Source organism: Rhinopithecus roxellana, chromosome 8 (assembly GCF_007565055.1).
Source record: "Rhinopithecus roxellana isolate Shanxi Qingling chromosome 8, ASM756505v1, whole genome shotgun sequence".
Classification (NCBI taxonomy): domain Eukaryota; kingdom Metazoa; phylum Chordata; class Mammalia; order Primates; family Cercopithecidae; genus Rhinopithecus; species Rhinopithecus roxellana.
In genome coordinates, this window is record NC_044556.1 from 94,995,302 (window position 1) to 95,021,168 (window position 25,867).

The 25,867-nt window shown below is 44.9% G+C and overlaps 1 protein-coding gene across 2 annotated transcripts in view; it reads left to right on the plus strand.

Moving 5' to 3' along the window:
- The window catches only part of COG2 (component of oligomeric golgi complex 2), a 54,095-nt gene extending 37,603 nt beyond the window's left edge, over positions 1-16,492 (plus strand). For both annotated transcript variants that reach the window (XM_010374039.1, XM_030936270.1), the window contains exons 11-18: positions 4,635-4,696; positions 6,167-6,318; positions 8,012-8,209; positions 9,141-9,213; positions 9,500-9,642; positions 12,574-12,713; positions 13,889-14,069; positions 15,802-16,492. In XM_010374039.1, coding sequence (XP_010372341.1) covers positions 4,635-4,696; positions 6,167-6,318; positions 8,012-8,209; positions 9,141-9,213; positions 9,500-9,642; positions 12,574-12,713; positions 13,889-14,069; positions 15,802-15,903 — 1,051 coding nt within the window. In that variant the 3' untranslated portion in view covers positions 15,904-16,492. The remainder of the gene's footprint in view (positions 1-4,634; positions 4,697-6,166; positions 6,319-8,011; positions 8,210-9,140; positions 9,214-9,499; positions 9,643-12,573; positions 12,714-13,888; positions 14,070-15,801) is intronic.
- Positions 16,493-25,867: the final 9,375 nt, after the last annotated feature.

The window sequence follows — 25,867 nt, forward strand, 5'->3', positions numbered from 1 at the left end:
GAGCTGACTCCAAGCCCAGCCTCATTCCCACCCACCGTATCCTCATTCACTGTGAAAAGAGAAAGTAGAAGTTATACAGCAGCTCTTTTTTTCCATTTTCCCTGTTTCATCATCTGCCTCAAATAATGAACCTATCTCACATCTGGTTTTGCTCATCTGAAATACTTGTCCCCTAGAGGGAATGGGGAAAAGCAGAGCCTTGAGTGTTCTTTGCAGCTGGTTCCATCTGTTAGTGTATGAGAAGCCTCGTCATTATTTCGGTTTCCCTTATCATCTTTGTGACATTTGTGCCCTGTATTCTGGAAAATGGTGACATTTTTCTTCCAGGTTTCATGATGATATCACCTTTGTCAATAAGCCATTCTATAAAATACTTCGGGAAATGTAGGATGAACCCTTAACATCATACAGTGCATTGGAAAAACAGATGATAATAGCCATTTTTACAGATTCTCTTGAATGAGGTCATGGTATGTTCTTCCATAGAATGGCATTTTACCTGAAATGCTCTTTGAAGAATCATAGGCTTTTTTATTTACATTGCTGGATGGTTTCATTAATTATGATGCAGTCCTTTCCCCTAGAGTTCTGAGGAATAATTACAGAGAGGGAGATCAGGAATTAGGTCCCCTGATGATAACTGCTTGGGATGATTGAGGATGTATGTAATCATCTTTTTATAATGAAATCACAGCTCTCAGAATGAAGTAGTAAGGTGCCCTTTCACTTACAATACTGTGTTTTATGCTAAATTTTCCAGGGTTGCATCATCATGTAGTTTGTCTCTCAGCAGGAAATTATGGATTTGTTCATCTAAGATATTAATGGGATGCACTGGAAATAGTTGTTATATGATAATCAACATCAAGCCAGGGCAAGAAGCCTTTTTGATTTGTGAGCAGGATTTAAAATAGCAAAGCATCGTTTTATAAAATGATGCTGCTATGGAGAAATAAGGTTTACATTTCCCCATCTCTCTGTCATCCAGGTTTGGAGTTAGATTACTTTGGTTATCTAATGCTATCACCTTACAAACATACTCCTCTGCTTCCTGCCTCCAAACTCTTTCCTGGTCCTTTTCCTCAGACCCTGGGACCCATGCACCGTTACCTCACTCTTCCATCCCACCACTAAACCTCCTGCAGCCCCCATGGGCTATTTCAGCCTGTGCTCTTGGCTCTGCCAGGCTGGGCCCCTTGGTGATGGCACAGCTTGGCTTCAGCTGCATCTCCCTTCGTTTCAGTTTCTCTCAAAGCTGGTAATTGGGGCTTAAACTCCATTGAAACTCAGCCAGTTCCCTGAAAGTCTTTTTTTTTTTTTTTTTTTTTTTTTTTTTTTTTTTTTTTTTGAGATAGGGTCTCGCTCTGCCGCCCGGGCTGGAGTGCAGTGGCCGGATCTCAGCTCACTTCAGCTCACTGCAAGCTCCGCCTCCCGGGTTCACGCCATTCTCCTGCCTCAGCCTCCCGAGTAGCTGGGACTACAGGCGCCCGCCACCACGCCCGGCTAGTTTTTTGTATTTTTTAGTAGAGACGGGGTTTCACCGTGTTAGCCAGGATAGTCTCGATCTCCTGACCTTGTGATCCACCCGTCTCGGCCTCCCAAAGTGCTGGGATTACAGGCTTGAGCCACCGCACCCGGCCCCTGAAAGTCTTTTTTACCTTCAGCAGATTTCAGCCTTAAGCCTTCAAAGGAGTTGATTAGCCTTTTTGAAAAAACCTCTTATTTAAAATTCATGAAATTTAAAAAAATACGTTTGAGTTATGAAGTGTAGAACTTGTTTTTAGTACATTTGTTTTTCCATCTAAAAAGTAAATTCCATTAAGACTTTGTCGAACTTTTCTATTGATTTTTATCAGGTGTTGGGTTGTTTGCTCTGAAGGATGACACAAAGTTCCGCAAACATGGTTAGGGTCAGAGTTGCATTGTCATCAGATTCATTTCAAGGTCATTTGAAGTAAACCTAAAGACAGTGGGGTGGTGATGGTTGAACATTTCCTAAGAAGAAATATTAATATTGTGCTCTCAGTAAAAGTTTTCTGCTCCTGGATCTGACTGTATACCCATATCCCAATCATCTTCAGGAAAAAGGCCACCTCCCCACCCCAGCCATCACCACAATTCTTGTGAACACATTTTGTATCCTCTCACTGTCCCTGAGACCCCACTGTGTCTACATTTCATTTGCTCCTATGGGCATATTGGAAAGTAGATGAGGACTTAGTTTCTCATAGGAAGAAATTAAATGCAAATGTGATCAAAACAGCCTCAAATTATAATGAGTCAGTGGCTACCTGGAAACTGCAGGTGTTAGCCCTTTAAATGCCAAAGGCTAAATTTCACTTTGCTGTTCTTTTTAAAATTGAAATATTTCTAGTACATTCACATGTATATACTGTATTACATAGTATATGCTGAACACAGTCTTATGATGTGGAATCTACATAGTAATATTAAGGTGCAGGTAGCCCTTTCTTTCCTGTCCCTGCACTCCTCTCAGACATGTGTATCCACGAGAGACGCGTGCACTTACGATGTTCCTGATACTTCAGAGAAAAAAACAGTAGGCATCACTATTGTTATCGCCATTGTAATTTTTATTTAAGTATTATTGTAGACCTGTGATGTTTGTGGAGGAATATGTCTGGAGACCTTCCCCGGGCCTGTATTTAAGAATTTAGAAATGTTTGTATTTGGGGTTGCCCTTCTTAACGTGGATTCTGTTGAGAGTAGAATGACATTCGATGTGCACATGAAAACCACAGCATAGCTTTTCAGATTTCAACAGAGGTTCCCTCTCTCTTTTGGCCATTTTCCAAGAAGAAATATGTTCTATTGCTTCACTCCTGGCAGTTACCGCACAGCAGAGCTGTGTGAGGGGCTGGTCCCCTGGCTGGGGAGCACCCCTAGGCAAAGTGACTCGGGCAGTTGTAATCCTGCATCACTGCCCCTGCTCACAGATAGGCAGAACCTCTCTGTGAAGTGCAGGGATCAAGGCTCTGCTGCATTTTTTTGGTCCTTTTTCATTTGTATGCTTTTCAGAATTATCGTAAATATACATAAAACTCTGTGTCCTATGTCTTTGCATAGTACTAAATTATACCTATTTTTCCTTATTGGTTTATAGCATCAAGCTTCCACATGAATATTGCATACCAGTCCATCGAATATACCACAGATTCTATAACCATATTCTTTCTTTTGGCCATTTAGGTTGCTTCCAGTTTTTCCCTGATATAAACAGTGCTGTGCCAGCTATCAGGCCTTTTCTGTATCAGGGCTAACTTCCGGTATTTTGTTTAGATTTTGAAGAAAGGCAGGACTGGGGGTCTGAGGTTGAGCTCTAGGTGCTGGTTTGCTCTCCCAGGTGCAGAGCAGTCCCATCTCCCTTGTTCCCGTGTTCAGTGTCACTGCCTCCTCTTACTGCTGTTCCTGGGCTAGTTTCCAGTGCTTTCTTATCCCACTTTTCCATCTGTCACTTATTCCTTCTGTATCTCTCAACTGCAGCAGGAAAAGACTAGCCTTTGTGAGCTTCACTGGGCAATTAGAGAGTTCCTTTCTTTCCATGGGGCAGACAGGACGGCTACTGGAAACCAGCCAGCTGTAATGGTCCAGGATAGCCTTGGTGTCTTCAGTGCTCAGCTGGGTTGGGTAGGGCTGCAGCTTTCTGTGTCAAGCTGTTCTTTTTACTCTTTAGACAGTTGCCTTTAGCTCAGTCTCTGAACCGCTTTTTAAAAGCACATTATGTACTATAAAAAATAATTTCATATCAGTTGGATAAATTGATATTGAGCATGCATCAGAATTCATTACTAGTAAGGCAATTAGCAGGTGACAAAAGAGCGTGCTAGTAAAGACAGGTATGAGATTGGAAGAGTTATACAGTTAGAAAACAATGCCTGCCAAAGCAGCTAGCTTAAAAAAACTATATAACACATTAGCCTTTTACAAAGTCATAAAAACATGTCCATATCCATTATTAGAACAGAGGTCTGTGACAGGATGAGCTGAGGTGCCAGGTGAGCCAGCTGTCATCAGGAAAAAAAGAACGCACATCTAGGAAGCGCTGATACAGACACTGAGCATTAGTACCCGAAGGGCAAGTACCATGGACGTGGGAGAGGGTCAGCAGATCAGAAGAGCACCAAGCAGCGAGTTCTAGTTTTAACTGGCTACTTCCCATGATTTTTCTCAAGCTGCCAACCCAGGTACAAAATGCAGCTTTCTTACCCTGGGGACGTTTACCTACCTGTGATGGTGTTAAGATAGATGGGTTGGGGGAACCAAAGTTTTATGGCCTTGAAGTGAATAGAGGATCATAAGCAGGTGCTACTCACCTGACAACTTCTTGATGGAGACTTAACTGGCAGTTTGTTTAATTTGAGAAACATGGGGTAAGTTATGATTCAGACCAGCTGCAAATAACAGAGAACCCTTATATAACAGTGGCTTAGTCACGATTTCTTGTTCAGTTAAAAAAAAAAAAAAAAAAAGGCTGGGAGAATAGGCATTTCGAGGCTGGACTTACCAGCGAGTGACAGAGAAAGTTCCTGTTACTTAGGAAAAACAGAGGATGGATAGGGAAAGGCATCTGTCAGAGTCATAAACACTAATTTGTGTTCTTGTTTTTATCTCAGATTTAGAGAAATAGCAGGATCCTTAGAAGCAACACTTACAGATGTCCTGGAAGATGCCCCAGGTAACTCCCCCAAAGTGATAAGTGGCATGGTATCCTAAATGAGTTCATTCAGTTCACCACGTCAGCTAGATCATAATACTCTGCGCATACATTCACTGGTTTCGTGTGTGTGTGTGTGTGTGTGTGTGTGTGTGTGTGTGTTTGTTCATGCCTTAAGTTGGACCTTAAAATCACTTCGTTTGACTTTTTTTTTTTTTTTGAGATGGAGTCTCGCTCTGTTTTCCAGGCTGGAATGCAATGGCATGATCTTGGCTCACTGCAGTCCCCGCCTCCCAGGTTCAAGTGATTCTCCTGGCTTAGCCTCCCAAGTAGCTGGGATTACAGGTGTACACCACCACCCCTGGCTAATTTTTGTATTTTCAGTAGTGACAGGATTTCACCAGGTTGGCCAGGCTAGTCTTGAACTCTAACCTCAAGTGATTCATCCACCATGGCTTCCCAAAGTGCTGGGATTACAGGCATGAGCCACCATGCCCAACCCTTCTTTTTTTAATAAGGTAAAAATAGACCAAATAGTTTTGGTATATAGAGTTCTTGCTTTATAAAGATGAAAAAGAAATAAGAATATAGGAGACAGACCTCATTTTCATTCCTGAATATAACTTGTCCAGGGGATATGGCCCCTTGGTGTGCTTATGTGATCAGCTGGTTTTTTTAGCAAATGGGCTGCAATCTGCCTTCCTCCCAGGCTGAGGACTGGTCTGGATGGTAGAGGCTCAGGGTGCTCCTGCCTCTCACTGACAGTGACTCACAGCTGAAGCATGCATCCTGGGCCTCCTGGGCCCTGGCTGCCTATGCTGGGATGCTGGGCAGGTAACAGCTGTAGGTATGTGGACTTACCAGTACATGTTTGCATACTCTGAAAGCCTCATTAATTTTTGTATCATATATTTATTCCTAGTGACCACTGAAATACTGTGTGCTTATATCTAGGTTCCTCGACTTAAATTTCTACTCTCTTTTATGCAGCTAAGTCTCCTGTCATTTTGAATCAGTTTTAGCTTCAGAATTTGTTTTCATCTATCTTTGCCAAAAATGGTCATATGTAGTTAACTTCTTCTAAAAGAATAAGAAGTATGTTGAGATAGAGGAAGAATCTTGTGAAACAGGACAAATTTGAAACTGAAGTTTAAACCTCTGCAAGTGATTGCCACTCCAGCCCATGTTTGTTGATTTGGTGTAAAGTACCTATTAAACATTATTTCTGAATGCTATGTATGTTTGATGTTTATCCAGACACCTGGGAGATAGTGTCATGTAAAACTGTGCGTGGCATTAAGGATGTGGTAGGGAACATGGATTGTGGCCGCTCCTCATCCCTGTGCCTCCAACAGCTTTGCTGACCACATGGTTTTCTTCAGAAGGCCACTTTCTTTACCTTTGAATCATATATCGAAAGTCTCACATTAGATTATAGCCTAAAATTATCTGAAATTCCTTAAATGTGTGTTGTTGTTGTTTTTTCTCTAGCTGAAAGTCCATATTGCCTTTTGGCTTCTCATAGAACTTGGAGCAGCCTCAGGAGGTGTTGGTCAGATGAGATGTTCTTGCCATTGCTGGTGCATCGCCTGTGGAGATTCACTCTGCAGATTTTGGCACGATACTCTGTGTTTGTCAATGAGGTAAGGGCTGGCCGTGGAGCTCATCCATAATCAATACTGATAAAAATTAAAGATATGTTAGGCTAACTCCGTAAGATTTTTGTAAATGCCATGAGAGGTTAATTCAGAGGACCACAGTAGTCTGACTTCCCAAGATGATCTGCAGCTCTGTTTCTGTGTTTCACTTTTACTCCTGCAAGCGCATTTAGGGGTGTCTATTATCACGAACTTGTTTTGTTGAAAAGCACCATTCTGGCAAGTCCATGTTTTCCCTTCTCAAAACCAGATTCTTTGAACTGACTCCAAATTTTAAAAAAAGATGTTCATTTTAATTTCAAGGTGATTATGAAAATGATTAGAAATAAAAATATGTGCATTTTAATACTTAATATTTGGAAGGTTACAAAACGATATTGTCATCAACATAAAAAGGTATTAAAATTATCTTTTCTTTTTTGAATATCCTTTTCTCTTTTCAAATAATCAAATGTATTAAATATCCACATGCCCTTGGTGACTTATTAATACTCGACAAAAAGCCAGAAATTCTTGATCCACAGAGCGTTGGTACAGTCCGGTGCTCAGCACCAGCCCCGTGGGTTCTTGCTAGGACCTCGGATAGCAGTGCTGCCCTTTCTCTGGGGGACGCGTGAGTAACAGACTCTCAGGTAAACCAGTCATGGCAGTGTGAGGAGTATGCAAAGGAGATGTGTTCTAAAAAATGAAAAAGACAACATGGAGAAAACAGCACACTTTGAATAAAATCTTTGTTATTTGGAGTAGGAAAGGATCCCAGTCCTCCTCTTGCAGTGCGTTTTAATGGAAAGAGTGTCAGCTTTGGAGCTAGTGTCAAACTTTGGCTCTTGAACTTTTTAATTCTGTGGACCTAGAGAAATTAAGCTGAGTCTTCATCTGGATAATGGGAAAACAGCTTCTATACATGGCTGTTGTGAGGATTTATTTGGACTAAAGCTCCTGTCAGGTAATGGGAGTCTAGTGAAATCTAGTTTGTCTTTCCCTTTTGCCTTCCCTCTGCTCAGAAAGGTCTTAGTGGACCACCCTGGGCTGTCAGCTGTTTCTGAAGACCGCTGTATGATTCCCCTGACAGAGTTGGGTTAGGACGATTATTCAGTTAGGCTAAGCATGCGTTCTTGCTAGCCAGGAATTCTCTGTTTATCTGTAATAGATCACTTTGCCCTGAATGTTCATTATCCCATTCTATCCCATTCTTTCCTTGATGCTAGCGTACTTCTTTTTTATTTTTTTTCCCTTATAAACAATGTTATGCAAAGAACATTTTGGTTTTTGTATTTGAAGGTTTGGATTTTGATATTTTACCCTTATTAATTATAATTACAAATATGGTATGTTATTTGCCTAACATAATTGATTTTTTTTTAAACCTGTGATGTCCCCAACATTAATTTTATTGTAGTTTGGATACTCTATTTTTCACATGGTATTTTTATCACCAGAAAGTAGACAAGTTCCAGAAGGTAAATGTACATGGGGGCGTAGTTTGTCCTTGTTTCTCTTAGTGCTTCACTCCTTCCTGTAGATACAATAAAGTGTACTTTTATTAGTAAGTTTTTACTAAGTGCTATGTAGACAGCTAGCATTTAGTGATGAGTTATTGATGCATACATATGTAATATATAAATGCTCGTGTATCTTGCTAGTGTAAAAGTAGTTAATCAGTGAAATCCTTTTTCAGCTTTCACTCAGGCCCATTTCTAATGAAAGTCCCAAGGAGATCAAGAAACCTTTGGTAACTGGTAGCAAAGAACCTTCCATCACCCAAGGAAACACTGAAGACCAAGGAAGTGGTCCTTTAGAAACAAAGCCTGTGGTTTCCATTTCCCGCACTCAGCTCGTGTATGTGGTTGCAGACCTGGACAAGCTTCAGGAGCAGGTAAGCCTGTGTCCCAGAAGAATTCCAGGTGCTTGGTTTAATGTTTTCACAGAAGGTAGCATGTGTAAAAGGCAAACACCATTGGGCCTTACGGGGCTTAAATTGTGGGGCCCATGGGTACCCCAAGAGACAACCCCTCACCTCCCTTTCTAGGTGTCTCTCCAGCTTCCCCTGACAGATCATGTCCATATAGGGTTTCTAAGGGTGTGCACTTCTTCTGCGTGGAGTACATTCTGTATTGTATTCACCTCCACCCTGCTTCCTTTTCAGTAGTGATGGGACAAGCTGGAGCAGCCATGCTTCCCCGGCTTTTTTTTTTCCATTAGCTCACCTTATTCTGCTCAGGCATGATCTTTAGTGGGCTGGATTTCAGTTACTTTACATTAATTTACCCCAGTATTTTCTGTTGATGTTTAATCTTCAGCTATACCTTGAAAGTGCTAAAATATTAAAACTTCTTCCTCTGTTTTCTCTGTATAGATCCATACGTTTTTGCTTGTAACATTAACTCTGTGGGGTGAATGTAGTGGTTAAGTCCTCTGATACACAGTTCTGCTTTCCTCAACTTTAGATATTTTGTGGTGCTTGAATAAATACCGTTTTGAATTTTAAAATGTGTATGTTTTCAGTAAGAATATGGTCTTTACTGTGTCTATTTTCGTATTGTGGAGAGCCATAGAGTAGAAAATGTTTTTGCTTATTTTCTGTGCCTGTTAGTAGCCATTAAACCATGTGATTTCTCATGTTGTTGAAATCTTTTTATAGTAAAAGCATTAAAACTATTTCTTTCCTTTGATGAAAATTACTGAAATTCCTGATTTTAGATTCACCATTCATTAGCGAATTCTAGCGTTTGTAGATGCAAATAGAATCGCCTCTTCCTTTGATTTATAAAAAGTAACTGAATATATAAAGTGCATATTTATTTCAGCTTCCAGAACTCTTGGAAATAATCAAGCCAAAACTTGAAATGATTGGCTTTAAGAATTTTTCTTCTATCACAGGTAAAAATGAATCTTGACTAAGCAAATCTTTGAATAAGAAATGATTTAAAATAAAATTTCAGAGACTGTAGGGTATATTTAATTGGACATTTTCTTCTGTAGTTGTAAATCCTTGGTTGTTTCTCTATTCTGTTTTGTATTATAACTTCCCTAAATAAGATGTTTTGTTTAATTCATTTGATCTGATTTATTATAGTACACACTGTAAATGCTGTGACAGTATTTCAGATGAAGTTCACATCTGGGCATGAGCATGATGATTAAATCCAGTCTTTAATCTCAACAGCAGCCCTGGAGGACTCCCAGAGCTCTTTGTCAGCCTGTGTGCCCTCCTTGAGCAGCAAGATCATCCAGGATTTAAGTGACTCTTGCTTCAGTTTCCTAAAAAGCGCACTGGAGGTTCCCCGGCTTTACCGAAGAACCAACAAGGTCAGCGCCGTTCACGGGAGAGAATCCTGAGACGGGGAAGTGTGTGTTAGGAAAGCCAAAGAGGAAGGGAGGAAGCGGCGGGTTCCCGGGGTGGCCTGAGGCGGGGAAGTGTGTGTTAGGAAAGCCAAAGAGGAAGGGAGGAAGCGGCGGGTTCCCGGCGTGGCCTGAGACGGGGAAGTGTGTGTTAGGAAAGCCAAAGAGGAAGGGAGGAAGCGGCGGGTTCGCGGGGTGGCCTGAGACGGGGAAGTGTGTGTTAGGAAAGCCAAAGAGGAAGGGAGGAAGCGGCGGGTTCCCGGCGTGGCCTGAGACGGGGAAGTGTGTGTTAGGAAAGCCAAAGAGGAAGGGAGGAAGCGGCGGGTTCCCGGGGTAGCCTGAGGCGGGGAAGTGTGTGTTAGGAAAGCCAAAGAGGAAGGGAGGAAGCGGCGGGTTCCCGGGGTGGCCTGAGGCGGGGAAGTGTGTATTAGGAAAGCCAAAGAGGAAGGGAGGAAGCGGCGGGTTCCCGGGGTGGCCTGAGGCGGGGAAGTGTGTGTTAGGAAAGCCAAAGAGGAAGGGAGGAAGCGGCGGGTTCCCGGGGTGGCCTGAGGCGGGGAAGTGTGTGTTAGGAAAGCCAAAGAGGAAGGGAGGAAGCGGCGGGTTCCCGGGGTGGCCTGAGGCGGGGAAGTGTGTGTTAGGAAAGCCAAAGAGGAAGGGAGGAAGCGGCGGGTTCCCGGGGTGGCCTGAGACGGGGAAGTGTGTGTTAGGAAAGCCAAAGAGGAAGGGAGGAAGCGGCGGGTTCCCGGGGTAGCCTGAGGCGGGGAAGTGTGTGTTAGGAAAGCCAAAGAGGAAGGGAGGAAGCGGCGGGTTCCCGGGGTGGCCTGAGGCGGGGAAGTGTGTATTAGGAAAGCCAAAGAGGAAGGGAGGAAGCGGCGGGTTCCCGGGGTGGCCTGAGGCGGGGAAGTGTGTGTTAGGAAAGCCAAAGAGGAAGGGAGGAAGCGGCGGGTTCCCGGGGTGGCCTGAGGCGGGGAAGTGTGTATTAGGAAAGCCAAAGAGGAAGGGAGGAAGCGGCGGGTTCGCGGGGTGGCCTGAGACGGGGAAGTGTGTGTTAGGAAAGCCAAAGAGGAAGGAAGGAAGCGGCGGGTTCGCGGGGTGGCCTGAGACGGGGAAGTGTGTGTTAGGAAAGCCAAAGAGGAAGGGAGGAAGCGGCGGGTTCCCGGGGTGGCCTGAGACGGGGAAGTGTGTGTTAGGAAAGCCAAAGAGGAAGGGAGGAAGCGGCGGGTTCCCGGGGTGGCCTGAGGCGGGGAAGTGTGTTTTAGGAAAGCCAAAGAGGAAGGGAGGAAGCGGCGAGTTCCCGGCGTAGCCTGAGACGGGGAAGTGTGTATTAGGAAAGCCAAAGAGGAAGGAAGGAAGCGACGGGTTCCCGGGGTGTCCTGAGACGGGGAAGTGTGTATTAGGAAAGCCAAAGAGGAAGGAAGGAAGCGGCGGGTTCCCGGCGTGGCCTGAGACGGGGAAGTGTGTATTAGGAAAGCCAAAGAGGAAGGAAGGAAGCGGCGGGTTCCCGGGGTGGCCTGAGACAGACTGAGCTCATCCCATTCTGAGAATAGTATTGATGAAGAGAGGGAGGTTCGGCAGGGTTGATCAGGGGCTCTGGGCCACAAACTGAAATAGTTAGACCTTTCCCATCCTATCCTAAAAGTATTTAAGGATGTACTCAGTTTCCTTTTGGTCTTGTGGAAAAGTATGTTTTTCAGAAAAAGCGTTTTAATAACATTTTAAAGTCCTACACTTTTTTGTCTCCATATCTGGTATTCCACACTTTATATCTTGTTCCCTCTTTATTGTTACTGGAAATATAGTTGGCCCCTGTGTCCCCAGGTTCTGCATCCACAGAGCCAACTGTGGATCGAAAATATTCAGGGAAAAAAAAAAACTACAACAATAAAAAAATAATACAGGCCAGATGTAGTGGCTCACACCAAAATCCCAGCACTTTGGGAAGCTGAGGCAGGAGGATTGCTTAAACCTAGGAGTGTGAGACCAGCCTGGGCAAAGTAGTGACATCCAGTCTCCACACATAAAAAAAGTTTTTATTTAAAAAAAAATACAAATGTGAGTGATCTAAAGATGATTTAAACTATACTGAAGGGTGTGCATAGGTTATATGCAAATATGATGCCATTTTATGTTTGCTCCTTATTGTCTGATTTGAAGCTGCCTCTCGGAAGTGGGGGAGAGAGACCTATTTTATGTTGCCACATATGTTGTTTTTCTTCAGTAATCTACCAACTCTCCCTTTCTAGTCAATAGGTTGCTACAGTAATATATTTCCTGAGAGTTTGTGTTAGGGTCAGACCCTGTGCTAGACACTTTACATAGTCTTACTATCCTCCTCCGAAGTGGGTGCTAGTATTGCCATTTGCAGATGAAGAAACCAGAGCTGAGAAAGGTTACATTCCTGAGCCTGGATCCTTGCTTCTCAAACGGTGGTCTGATGATCAGCAGCATTCACATCACCTGGCGGGTGGGAGCTCGCTAGAAAAGCACAGTCCCAGAACTCAACCCTTCCACTAACAGAATTAGAACCTGAGTTTTCTGCCCCCAACAGAATTAGAACCTGAGTTTTATGAGATTGCCAGGTGATTGATGTGGACATGAAGCTACGGGAAGCAGTGCCCTAGTTTCGATGCCCTGAGCCGTGGGTGGCTGTGCCAGCCAGCACCTGAACCCAGCCTGGCTCCAGACGTCACCTTCTTGTGCTGGCTCTTCTTATTCCCTCGTGTTCTCCAGGCAGCTTTCTGTGGACCCCAGTGTTACCTTTGGGAGGGATGAAAGTTGTCCATGTCTCAAAACTAGAACATTAATAGTATCCTTTTGGACTTGAGGTCTGGGTAACTTACTCTGTTTCTTTTCTGTTTCTCTCCTGTGCATCTTGATCTCCTACCAACATCATTCCAGGAGGTCCCAACCACAGCTTCCTCCTATGTGGACAGTGCTCTGAAGCCCTTATTCCAGCTTCAGAACGGACACAAGGATAAGCTCAAACAAGCAATAATTCAGCAGTGGCTAGAAGGCGCTCTCAGTGAAAGCACTCATAAGTACGTAAATTAAAAGTAGACCTTGTGGGCCTTGCTTAGAAGAGTCTGCGGCAGAAACCCCCGAGGCCATCCAGCACTGCGTGTGAATAAGGCAGTGAGACTGCCTAGCACTTCTTCACTGGATTAGTCAGAGTATGGTCCCGCAGTTTGCTACCTCCCTCCCCACACCCCCGTGGACAGCCCGTGGGCCGGCTTCCTCTGCCTGGGCCGCGGCCTCGCTGGCCGTGTGCACAGTGCCCCTGTGTCTCCTGGCCCTGCCTGCGTTCCCTGCAGGTGCCGTTCTCCAAGGTCCAGCCATATTTTTCTTGGAGGCCCTTTCTTTGCTCAGCCCTGTCAGTCCAGAGTGGCTCTAATCATAACAGATAATCAAAGAACTTAGGTTGGTAATCAAGGAAGAGAAAACATACATTTCAAAAGTAATTACAGCTGACAAGGACTCGATTCCTAAAACCTCTAGAACACATGAGTGTCTTTTTCTAATGAAATATTCTTTTCCTAAATCAACAAGTATGCTATTCAATTTTGTAACTGATTTTAATTATTAAATATTAATTTTGCAGTAGTATTTTATTTACTTAAGATTTAAGTGGCCATTTATGGGTTAATTTCGAACATAACAATAATGTCGAATATAACAATAATGTCTAATACAGTTTTTGTGGGCAAATGTATTTCAAATGCCGAGTAACCAGCTTGTAGACAAAGCTTTGAAATATAACTCATTTATAATTTCAAAATTATATTGAGAGTATTTTAAAGACAATGAACTTTATTGAAAATTCTGAAATACTTTTACACTCTAAAAGATGAACTGTTTCTAGAACTGATTGGAAATGAACTTGTTACTGGATCTGGGGCATGAGCTACAGATGTCCACCCTCGATTAAATGTTAAACAAAATCCATGCAAATACATATTTCTTAAATTCTGAGGGAATGCTGTGTTAGACACTTAGGACTATATATATACACACGTATGTGTCTGTATATGTGTGTGTGTGTGTGTATATATAAAAAAATGATTTTAAAAAACTTAATTACTTACCATGGCTGAATTTTCGTTGGAAACTAATTTGTATCTTAAAAATCTCTTTTTTTGGTCCACAAAGCCAGTCAATCTATTTGGTGTTACACACAAATGCCTCTTTTCACCAATAAATGTGTCTTCTGCTCAAGGTACTACGAAACCGTGTCAGATGTATTGAACTCTGTGAAGAAAATGGAAGAGAGCTTGAAAAGGCTGAAACAAGCCAGAAAAACCACTCCCGCCAACCCCGTCGGTCCCAGTGGTGGCATGAGTGATGACGACAAAATCAGGCTGCAGTTGGCCCTAGACGTTGAGTACTTAGGAGAGCAGGTAACTCATCAGCCGCCGGCCGCTCCAGTGAGCCTGAAACCAAATTCTGAGAGCCGGGCAGTTACTTGGTGGCTCACGTGATCCCAGAGATGCTGTTGCAGTGGCTAGGGAATTGCTTCTCAAGTGTTAACGACTAGGAGTCGGGGCTCCCAAATTATTTTGCCTCTAGGCAATATGAGAAGGAAAGGGTAGAAGAAAATGGAGAATTCCCATTTTGAAGTCCGGTGGCGTGCTCTCTGGTGCTGCCATCTGCTTGTTTCCCCAGTGCCCATGCTCACAGAGCTCGCTACAGTGGGACTTTTTGGTCTGGTGCCTGATACTTAATTGGTGCTAACCCCAGGCTTTTGAAATCCTTACTGGTTTAGCTTAAAATAACTGAAAGCATTTACCCGTCTATGGTGCGTAAGAAATCCTCTGAGCACAACTCCTCTGCTTCCCTGGTTGGCCTTTGTAGGTTTCCTATAAAACACAAATTTTAGAATCATGGCATGTGGCTGAATGGTAATGTGGATATTATCACTTAAGAGGTGATATGGATAACATGCAATGAATGTCTTTTCATTTGCACTCAGGTGAAAATGAAATTTCATCATGAAATGAAATGTTATGATACTGTGAGGACAGTTCAGAAAACCTCTAGATGTTCAGAAACTGGCCTTCTAAACTGTTGAAGTGTCGTCCCACACAGTAGTAGGTCCTCAAGGGAGGCCTTTCCAGAGGGAAAAAAATTGAAATTATAAAGTTTCCATAAGAGGACACTTGGTCCTGATTTGGAGAACTGAGACAATGTTAATAGAAAAAGCAAAAAATAAAAGCAGTTAAAACAAGACCCTTGATTTTCTAGCTTACTAAGGAATTTCTTTTACACGTCATGATCATCACTGAAAATTCAACTGTTTTCTGCTTTGAGATGAATGTAGAGATATATCCTGGTAAAAGTCAACGGCCATGTTGCTTTATTTGGCAAAAAAAACCTAAAGACTTTTTACAAGCAAGAAAGTATGTTATAGAAACGTGAAGAGCCAACGAGCAAAAGCAAGGGAAGGAAGGAAGGAGAGCGGGATAGGGAACTAAAAGGAAAGAGAAGGGAAAGATAAGGTGCCCCCGCAGTCCCGGTCCCCAGAACAAACACAGAATGCTGACAGACACTTGGTGTGTATCTTTCTGGATCTTTCTCTGCGTGCGTGGTGCGTGTGTGTGTGTGTATAGATGTATACGTGTATGTGTGTTGTTGTCATTTTTAAACAAAAGTGGGAACATGGTGTGCCATGTCTCGGTGACCAAATAATCCACGGTAGTTGCTGTGCCAAGCAAAGTGTTTTCAACTCATCTGATTCTAAAAGGTTTTTGGCAATATGTTAAGAAACTAAGAGCACAGGCCAGTACTTTTTTGAAAATTCTCTACTTAAAAAATAGTTCACTTTTTTATTTCCCTAGTGTGGATTTTCTTTTCTAGTGTTTTTTAGGCCCACAAAAGAGGCTCTTATTCTGTCTGATTTCTTGGACTAAGATAAATTAACCTACTGGCTTCTTAGAATGCTAAGTGTTTGACCCCAAAAGCCTCACATTTTACAAGAAGTAAATCCTTTGCTCTAGAGGAAAAAATATCCTACAAGTCTTCAGGGAACTGTCTTCTGGTTTAGTAGAGGATGAAGATTTTATTTCTTTTTTTCCTGCCCCCCACATTCAGCTTGAATTGCAGTAACATAATTCATTCTCATGGCCTTTGCAGATACAAAAGTTGGGACTGCAAGCAAGTGACATAAAAAGTTTCCCAGCTCTCGCAGAGCTTGTTGCTGCTGCCAAGGACCAGGCAACAGCAGAGCAGCCTTAAGCATCTTGGAAGGTCTCAAGGTTAGATTCTTAAGCAAGAGAAGAGTTGGACTTCCAGGCTGAAAGGGGAGAAAGTGACTCTGTTCTCTTAGCAACCGTCCATAGCAAAGAAGTGCTTCCAGCATCACTGCAGCAACATGCCCATGCGTCTTCTCAGCGTATTTGGGTCTTCCTTTGCCCAAAAAGAACACAAAAGCCTTTTTCCATTGTATGGAAGATAGTTTTTAAGACGTTTGAAACTTTCTACTATAGTTTACAGAACAAATTATTTTATTTTTATTGTAAATCTTAGTGTGGAAGAGCTGATTTCTAACATACGATTAAAGTACATATATACCTATGAATGTCAAGGGTTGTCTCCCTGAGCCTGCAGTTGAAAGTGACGACTGTAGTGGAGTGATGTCCTGTATAGGAACGCCCTTCTCTGAAATAAAGAGAACTCCTGGGCTTTCTAAAGAGGCTGCTGGAGGCCGTCCTCCACTCCCACTGTGTGTGAGAGCAGTGCTTCTGATCCTGCTGTCACCCCAACCTCTGGCAGGGGCCGGCACCAGTGGGAAAGACCTCCTTCCTAAATAAAAGAAGTGTCTCCCGGGCGTGTGTGCTCCTTTTCTTTGGGAATTCCGCACCAGGAAAGCACTCCTCATCACTCGTGCCCTGTAATGACATGTGTTCCCTTCCAGGCAGATGCCCCTCTTAGCACCAATGGGAAGGGTCCTGGTCAGCACCAACCCTTTCTTTCAATGTGTGTGAGTTCCTTTCCTTGGAGGGGTAACACACCTTCCTTAGGAGTCGGCAGTTCCCGCCCTTCCTGGCAAGCTGATGTGCATAGAAGGAAGGAAGACTGCCCTGAGAAGAGCTGGAAGCACTGGGGAGAGGCACTCCAAGACTGGTTTGTTGGTTCGAACTCACATAGGCAGCATGGAGCACAGTGCAGCCCCTGCTTAGCTGTGGCTTCAGCCCTCCCAGCCTGATGAGGAGCTGGAAGCAGCTATGTTGAGTCCTTAGTCTTGCATTCCCGTGCATCTCAGTCCCTTCTTTGTTCAAAGGTTAGCTGTAGGGAGAGGAAGTAAATGGTAGGAAATGAGAGCAGGTCCTGTAGTTAGCAGGCTTGAGTTTTTTAGCACAGACCGGGATGAGGAGGGCTAGAGAAGTCAGAGGAAATCGCAGTGATGAAAGCACCAAGAGCCAGGTGTGTGTGGAGCCCCAGGGGCTTCCATGCAGCCCCCAGCCCGCCACAAAGAGTGGCTTCCACTTTCTGTTTGCAGGTAACAGACCTTGGACAGTGGCCACCTGTGTAGAGAGCATCTGCTTTGGGCTTAGCACTGGAGGCCCTGCCCCTGGAGGGGGATGTGTCCAGTTCTAGAGTTCAGTGTTGGGAAATTTGGTCAGTGACAGAACCATGGGACAGAGACAAAGAAGGGTTTTCTTCTCAGGGCTTGACCTCCCTGGTGTGGGAGCCAGCTCACCTGGCAGGGCTGTGGTATGGTGGGGTACCATCAGCAGAGCGCCATTGGAAGTAAAGACGGGCTTGCAGTGGGGGAGTGAGAATGAACTGGAACCCATGAGGATAAATGGAGCCTACATCTGGCTCTTGCTGCCTCCTGGTCTCCCCAGTTCAGTGATGGGGTGATGTGCAGAGGAAGCTGCACTTGCACTTGGCCCAGGATTCGGGGAAGCTGAAGGAAGAGACTCAACAGGAGCTGGAGGAGTTGCATGCCTGCCTCCTGCCCCAAGCCAGCAGGAGAGCCTGCAGCTCTGGGTCAACGTGCGGGAGCTGCAGTGGAGCCCAGGCTGCAGCAGCCTGCTGCGTGTGAGCGTGCAGCCACCCCACCCCACCACCTGCAGCTGTTTCCTGTGACCAAGGCCAACCTCAAACCATCCATGAAGGGAGTCATGGGGAACACAGGTCCAGCCTAGCTAAGCCGATCCAGCGCAAAGCTACCTCAGTAACCACATGGAGGTAAGCTACTTCCTCCACCCCAGCCTTCATCGATAGACCCCAAATGTTTGTCCCCATCTCCCTGAGTGCTCTGCCCTTCTCATTTTTAGAACATAGAAGGAGAGGGTTATGACTGAACAGCCCCTCCAACTCCAGCATTATTATTCCCATTTTACAGATGAGGAGACGGAGCTTAGATCATCAAGATAACTAATAAGTAGGGTTGAAACCCAAGCAAGATAATTCCAGAGCCTGGTTTACTAATTGTTAGGTAATTCTCCATCCCTAAAATCAGCACTACAATAAAGAAGTTGACAGTCAAGAATTGGAATGTAAGTTGTTAATTTCTTTGACCCTGTCAAGCCCCACGCTGGCCCTGGACTCAGCACACTGCCTTGCTCAATGACAGCCTTGATGCCATAACTCCTGCTTCTAAGAAACATGCCTGTAATCCCAGAACTTTGGGAGGTCAAGGCGGGTGGATCACCTGAGGTCAGAAATTCAAGACCAGCCTGGCTGGTAGAAACCCCGTCTCTACTAAAAATAAAAAATTAGCTGGGCATGGCAGCACGCACCTGTAGTCCCAGCTACTCAGGAGGCTAAGGCAGGAGAATCACTTGAACCCGGGAGGCGGAGGTTGCAGTGAGCCAAGATCGCGCCACTGCACCCAGCCTGGGCAACAGTGTGAGACTCCGTCTCAAAAAACAAAAAGAAAAAGAAACGAGAATCTTCGGGTAAAAAGCGAAAGACTTCAGAGTCTTTGTCTGTGGCTCCCCCAGAACATCTCTCCTTTCTTTGATACATGTTTTATTTGCTTTGCTTTGGAGAAATTACTATTGAATAAAGCTTAAAGATGAAATAATACTTATATACTATAAACCTGTAATTAGTTTCAATTTTTCTAACATATAGACTTAAAAGAGGGTGCTAGCCACAGGAGAAGTTTTTTCGTTCTACTATAACGCTGCTGGGGTGGCCGTGAGTAGGTCATTCGGGGACCCAGGCTGACTGGAAGTCAACCGTCTCCATCCTATGGCTTCCAAGTTCACCCTGGGGGAACCTCCTGCATTCATTTCCAGGGCTGCTGTAACAAATTCCCACAAGTGTGGTGGCTTAAAACAACAGAAGCGCATTCTCTCACAGTTTTGGAGGCCGAAGTCTAAGCTCATGGTGTCTCCCCCCGCAGGCTCTAGGGGAGATTCCTGGCCTCCTCCAGCGTCTTGTGGCTCGAGGTTCCTTGGTTATGGCAGCATCACCCCAGTCTCTGCCTCTGTCTTCATGTGGCCTTCTCCCCTTCTGACGGATAGGGACACTGTCATCAGATTCAGGAGCCACCCAGTTAATCCGGGATGATCGCATCTTGAGATCCCATGCTTCATTACACCTGTAAGGACCCTTTTCCAAATATGTTCACATTCACAGGCTCCGGGGGTGGGAAGTGGACATATCTTTTTGGAGGCCACCGTTCAGCCCACTCCCCCTCCACTGCAGCCTACCAGAAAGAGAGAAGAGTGTGACGGAGACGCCCAGGGTGTGGCTGTGGCCCCAGTTTGGATGAGCACAAAATCCTTCCCCCTCGGCCGGGTGCAGTGGCTCAAGCCTGTAATCCCAGCACTTTGGGAGGCCAAGACGGGCGGATCACGAGGTCAGGAGATCAAGACCATCCTGGCTAACACGGTGAAACCCCGTCTCTATTTAAAAACTATAAAAAACCAGCCGGGCGAGGTGGTGGCGCCTGTAGTCCCAGCTACCCGGGAGGCTGAGGCAGGAGAATGGCGTGAACCCGAGAGGCGGAGCTTGCAGTGAGCTGAGATCCGGCCACAGCACTCCAGCCTGGGTGACAGAGTGAGACTCTGTCTCAAAAAAAAAAAAAAAAAAAAAAAAAAAAATCCTTCCCCCTCACTCCAGTGTGTGAAGCTCAGGCATGTGGGGCCTGGAACTGTAGTTTTAGTTGTGTGTCCAGAAAGGAGAGAAAGAAAAAAAGGATTTGGAACTTCTGCAGACAAACTCCCCAATCTCTGATCTGGGATCAATAAAGGTAATCCTTGCAGCTCCCTAGAACTGCTATATGGAGTTGCCCATATGGGAACCCCACAGGCACCAAACAGTGCTGCCCATGGCTTAATGATCCCAGCGATGGAATAAAAGCACGGTCACTCAGGAACTGTGGTGCAGGAGGTAAGGGCTGATTTTCCTTTGCGGGGCCCTTTTGAAATAACCATGAAGCTCTCTGGTACTCGGGTCTAGATGTCACTCCAGCAGCAACAACGGCTCTGGTGGTACAGTAATTGGAGCCAGCATGGCTGAGTCATTGACAACGTGGACATCTCTATAGTATGTTGATGTCTCAGAACTCAAAAGCAGTGATCAACTGCAGATGCTGAACTGTTAGATTCTTAAACAAGATCTGTTAGGGGTCCACGTTTGAAGGCAGTGTTATTTGCTCTGTTCATGGCATCTGAATACATCTGGTGGATCTTTCCCTCCCTATCAGCAGCCAGACAATCCAGTCAGTTCCACCAGTTTGTGAAAAGCAGGCCTTTAGGCCGGGCGCGGTGGCTCAAGCCTGTAATCCCAGCACTTTGGGAGGCCGAGACGGGCGGATCACGAGGTCAGGAGATCGAGACCATCCTGGCTAACACGGTGAAACCCCGTCTCTACTAAAAAATACAAAAAAACTAGCCGGGCGAGGTGGCGGGCGCCTGTAGTCCCAGCTACTCGGGAGGCTGAGGCAAGAGAATGGCGTAAACCCGGGAGGCGGAGCTTGCAGTGAGCTGAGATCCCGCCACTGCACTCCAGCCTGAGCGACAAAGCGAGACTCTGTCTCAAAAAAAAAAAAAAAAAAAAAAAAAAAAGAAAAGCAGGCCTTTGCCAGTTGGCAATCCTCTCTCCACGTAAGACCTCAGCCTCAGCGCCCTAAGGGAAACGCTGCTTGTCTTTTGAGATGTGCAGTCTTGGTGCTGCCTGTGAGTCTCAGTGTTTGCCCTGAAAATATCCTGCTACTTTTGATCAGCCACTAAGCTTTGTGTTGGATGGCTGTCAACATCTGTGAATTGTTCAGTGAAGGAAGGGTTACCTTCATTTGATTGCGAAAATTTCTCCATTTTCCATTCAACCCTCAGCTAGTTTTCGTGTGGAGACTGAATTTCAGAACAATCAGCATTCTCATTTTTCCTTAGCTCTCACTAATCTTGAACTAAAATGTATTATTGGCCGGGCATGGTGGCTCATACCTGTAATCCCAGCACTTTGGAAGGCCAAGGTGGGTAGATTACCTCAGGTCAGGAGTTCCGAGACCAGCCTGGCCAATATGGCGAAACCCTGTCTCTACTAAAAATACAAAAATTAGCTGGGCATGGTGGCGGGCACTTGTATTCCCAGCTACTTGGGAGGCTAAGGCAGGAGGAGCGCTTGAATCCGGTAGGTGGAGATTGCAGTGAGCAGAGATCACACCATTGCACTCCAGCCTGGACAACAGAGCAAGATTCCATCTCAAAAAAAAAAAAAAGGATTATTAATCTTCAGACTGGCATTCTGACTGTTTAAATCTCTTGTGTAATCCAGCTTGATGGCATGTTGGGACCTGATTGACCCTCCCATGCTAAACAACTGAAAATCGACACTGTGTGAAACAGCGCCGCCCAGTGTTGGATGCCAGCAGTGCAGGGTCCTAGAAAGAAGGGGCAGGTGGGGGGTCCTTCGATGGCCCAGGGTCTCGCATGGAGGGTCTCTGGATGCACAGGAACATTCAGAGCCCAGCCAACTCCCTGAGAGGAGGCAGTGTGGAGTTTGGGGACACTGTAGAGGCTGGAACTGGGGGTGCAGAGTAATGGAGAAGAGAGAGGTCTCTGGAGCGTCGCTTTGCTTTTGGAGCTGGGTATTGACCAGCCTGCCTGTGTAAAGAGGTTGTCAAGGCCAAGGAAGGAATCCCCAGAAAGGAGCAGGTAGAAAAAGCCCCAGAGCAAAACGGGCCCCAGAAAAGTGTGTCCAGAGTGGAAAGACGTGGAGGGTGGGAGTATGGCCCCAGCAGTGGAGCCAAATTAACCTGATGTAAAGGGCTGCCCTGAAGCCACCTCACAAAACATAGAAGCAAGCCTCGAAGGATGACACTCTCTCCACCTAACTTCCTGTTTTTAATTTTAGCTGCAGGGTGTACATGTGCAGGTTTGTCACATGAATATATTGTGTGACGCTGAGATTTGGGCTTCAGAGGAACTCGTCACCCAAATAGTGAACATAGTAGCGAGTAGTTTTCCAACCCTTGACCTTCTCTTTTCCTCCCCTTTTTAGAGTCTCCAGGATCTGTTGTTCCCATATTTCTGGCCCAATGTGTACCTAGTGTTTAGCTCCTCCTTATAAGTGAGAACATATGCTGTTTGGTTTTCTGTTCCTGCATTAATTCGTTTAGGGTGTGGCCTCTGGCTGTATCCATGTTGCTGCAAATGACATGATTTCATTCTTTTTTATAGCTGCATAGTATTCCATGGTGTATATGTACATTTTCTTTATCCAGTCCACCACTGATAGACACCTAGATTGATTCCATGTCTTTGCTATTGTGAGTAGTGCTGTGGTAAACATGAGTGCATGTGTCTTTTTGGTAGAATGGTTTGTTCTCCTCAGGGTGTATATACAGTAATGGGATTGCTGGGTCAATGGTAATGCTATTTTTTTGTTCTTTGAGAAATCTCCAAACTGCTTTCTACAGGGGCTGAACTAATTTATAATCCCAGCAACAGTGTGTGTGTGTTCCCTTTTCTCCTCAGCCTCACCAGCATCTTCTGTTCTTTCGATTTTTTAATAGTAGCCATTCTGACTGGTGTGAGATGGTATCTCGTTGTGGTTTTGGTTTTCATCTCTCTGATCATTAGTGATGTTGAACATTTTTTCATATTTGTTGGCCGCTTGTGTGTCTTCTTTTGAGAGGTGTCTATTCATGTCCTTTGCCCACTTTTTAATGGGGTTGTTTTTGTTGATTTGTAAGTTCCTTGTGGATTCTAGATCTTAGACCTTTGTTGGATGCATAGTTACTAATATTTTCTCCCATTCTATAGTTCGTCTCTTTCCTCTGTTGGTAGTTTCTTTTGCTGTGCAGAAGCTCTTTAGTACCGGTTGTCAATTTTTGTTTCTGTTGTGTTGGCTTTTGAGGACTTAGTCATAAACTCCTCACCTGGATCCAGTTAACTTAACAGAAGAATGAGGCTACTCAAGTTCAGGGGTGTGGGCCCTGAGACCCCTACTCTCTTGAAGTGATAGAGTCACTGACATGTTTATGGGTGCATCAGAGTCACTCAGAACATCTCTGATCATTGTGCAACTTTAAAAATTGTGTGGGGGGGCCGGGCGCGGTGGCTCAAGCCTGTAATCCCAGCACTTTGGGAGGCCGAGACGGGCGGATCACGAGGTCAGGAGATCGAGACCATCCTGGCTAATACGGTGAAACCCTGTCTCTACTTAAAAATACAAAAAACTAGCCGGGCGACGAGGCGGGCGCCTGTAGTCCCAGCTACTCGGGAGGCTGAGGCAGGAGAATGGCGTAAACCCGGGAGGCGGAGCTTGCAGTGAGCTGAGATCCGGCCACTGCACTACAGCCTGGGTGGCAGAGCAAGACTCCGTCTCAAAAAAAAAAAAAAAAAAAAAAAAAAAAAAAAAAAAAAAAAAAAAAAAAAAAATTGTGTGGGGTAAATATGTCCACACAAAAACCCACACATGGGTGTCTATAGCAGCTTTATTCACAATTGCCCAAACTTGGAAGCAACCAAGATGTCCTTCAGTAGGTGAATAAATAAACTGTGACACATCCAGACAATGGCATATTATTTAGCAATAAAAAAGAAATGAGCCATCATGAAAAGACATGGAGGAACCTTAAATGCATATTACTAAAGTGAAAGAAGCTAGTCTGGAACGGCCACATACTGAATGATTCCACTGTATGACATCCTGGGTGGGAAAGGCAAAGCTATGGAGAAGATGGGAACAGGATCGGTGGTTACCAGTGGTTAGGAGGGAAGGAGGGATGAATAGGAGGGACACAGAGGATTTTCAGGGCAGTGAAACTCCTGAAAATTGTCTAAACCCAGAGAATGTACAACACCAAGAGCCAACCCTAATGTAAACTATGGATGTTGAGTAATAATGATGTGTCAGTGTAGGTTCGTGGGTTGTAAGAAATGGACCACTCTGGGTGGGGGATGTCAATAGGTGGGGAGACTGGAAGGGAGTAGAGGGTATATGAGAAATTGCTGTGTCTTCCTCTCCGTTTTGGTGTGGGCTTAATTTACACTGCTCTAAAAAACTAAAGTCTGCTAGAAAAAAAAAATCACATGGCATGGTATTCAAATTCACCATACACTATTCAGAACCTTTAGTCCATGTTTCAGTAGTTGGAATTTTTCAGATTTTAGGAAGGTAAAGTGGCCCATATAGTGTATATCCCCAGGGGCTTCTGGAATAACACCTTATAATCACACGTACATCTTTGTGCAGCAAATTGAGGAATATTCACACTATCAACTTTTTCTTCTGAGGATCTTAAACAGCCTGATGTCTGTCCCTATCAGGTTTTACTGCCAAGTGAGTAAAAAAACTTTCCATTTTTCAAACTCACTAATTTCCTCAGAGACTGTTCAAAGCATCCCCTGACCATGGTCTCATGCGCAGCTGAAATCTCGGATTGACAGTGATTGTAGTTGCTGAGTAATTGCCTAGTCTAGGAGACAGGCACTTGCAACTCCATGAACACTTAGAATTTAGTGAAAATATGTTTCAGAGAAACTGACCTGTGGAATGAATTTTTTGTGTGTGTGTGTTAAGTAACCTGCAAAATGTTAGTATTTTGTATCTTTCTAATAGCTGAGAGATCTATCCTGACCCAGCTTCCCATTTACAAGTGCACAGAAAACAGCGGGAGAACAGCGCTGGTTGGCAACTTCATACTCCTAGCAACTTCCAGAAGCCAAACCGCCACTAAGTAGAAGAAATTGGTTCGTCGACTGCCAGCTGCCTTTTAAAATAAAGTCACAAACTTAAATGCTCTGTTTTTCTAGCACATGGCTGCACTGTCTCAGGTCATTACTAGCAACTTCCAAGCCTGGACCTCCCATAAAATTGCAGATTCTGACTCTGTAGGTCCAGGAGGGGCGTGAGAAGCTGTCTTCTAACAAGCTCCCAGGGCAGCTGCTGCCACTGCAGGTCCAAGTGCCACACTTTGAATAGCGAGACCTTAAGGCACTTCTGGTCTCTGTACTTCCAGTTCTCCCGAGAAACTTGGCATCCTGCAGCCGTTTCGGAGAGTCCATGTGTGCCAGCTCTACCCACTTTGAGGGCAGGGCAAGCCAGGAAGCGCTGAGAGTGGGACTGGAAGGTAACTGAATAAAACTGGTGATGGGGAGTTACGATGAAGCAACTAAGGCTGTCGCAGACAGAATCCCCTCATCTTGACATCGAGCTAGGGAGACGTGTTCAAAATCAGGGGAAGACTCTCAGGAATGTGAGGAGGGGAGAAGCCAAGATTTGTAATCCCCGTGGCAGATTTCACTTTAGTTCTGATCAATAGCTAACACATTGTACGGTTGCTTATTTATTGCAATATGTATGGAAGGGAGGAAGATCAAGTGCCTTACACACATAGGTAGGACAGGATCACCATTGCTATCAGCTGACGGCCACGGGCCTGCTGGGTGCCTACCATTTCCTTGGCTCTCCCCAAGATTCCAAACTGTGGGCCTAATCCTATCGAGGAGGAGCAGGCGGAGGCACTCAACAGATGGGGAAAAATTGCAAATATTTATTTGTGAAGATTTATTTCTCTACCTTCCACTCCCGGAGCACAATACCAGCAGCAGTCTGGCCCTGTGTCACCAGGATGGAAGAAGTCCTGTCTGCCTGGCTCCTTTCCCAGGTGCCATATGGGGTATGCGGTCTTCCCTGTCACCCTCTTCCCACCCCCTGTCCATCACACAGATGGCCACCACTGCTTACCAATGGAAGTGTCCACAGAAAAGCATCACCTAAAACTTCAAAG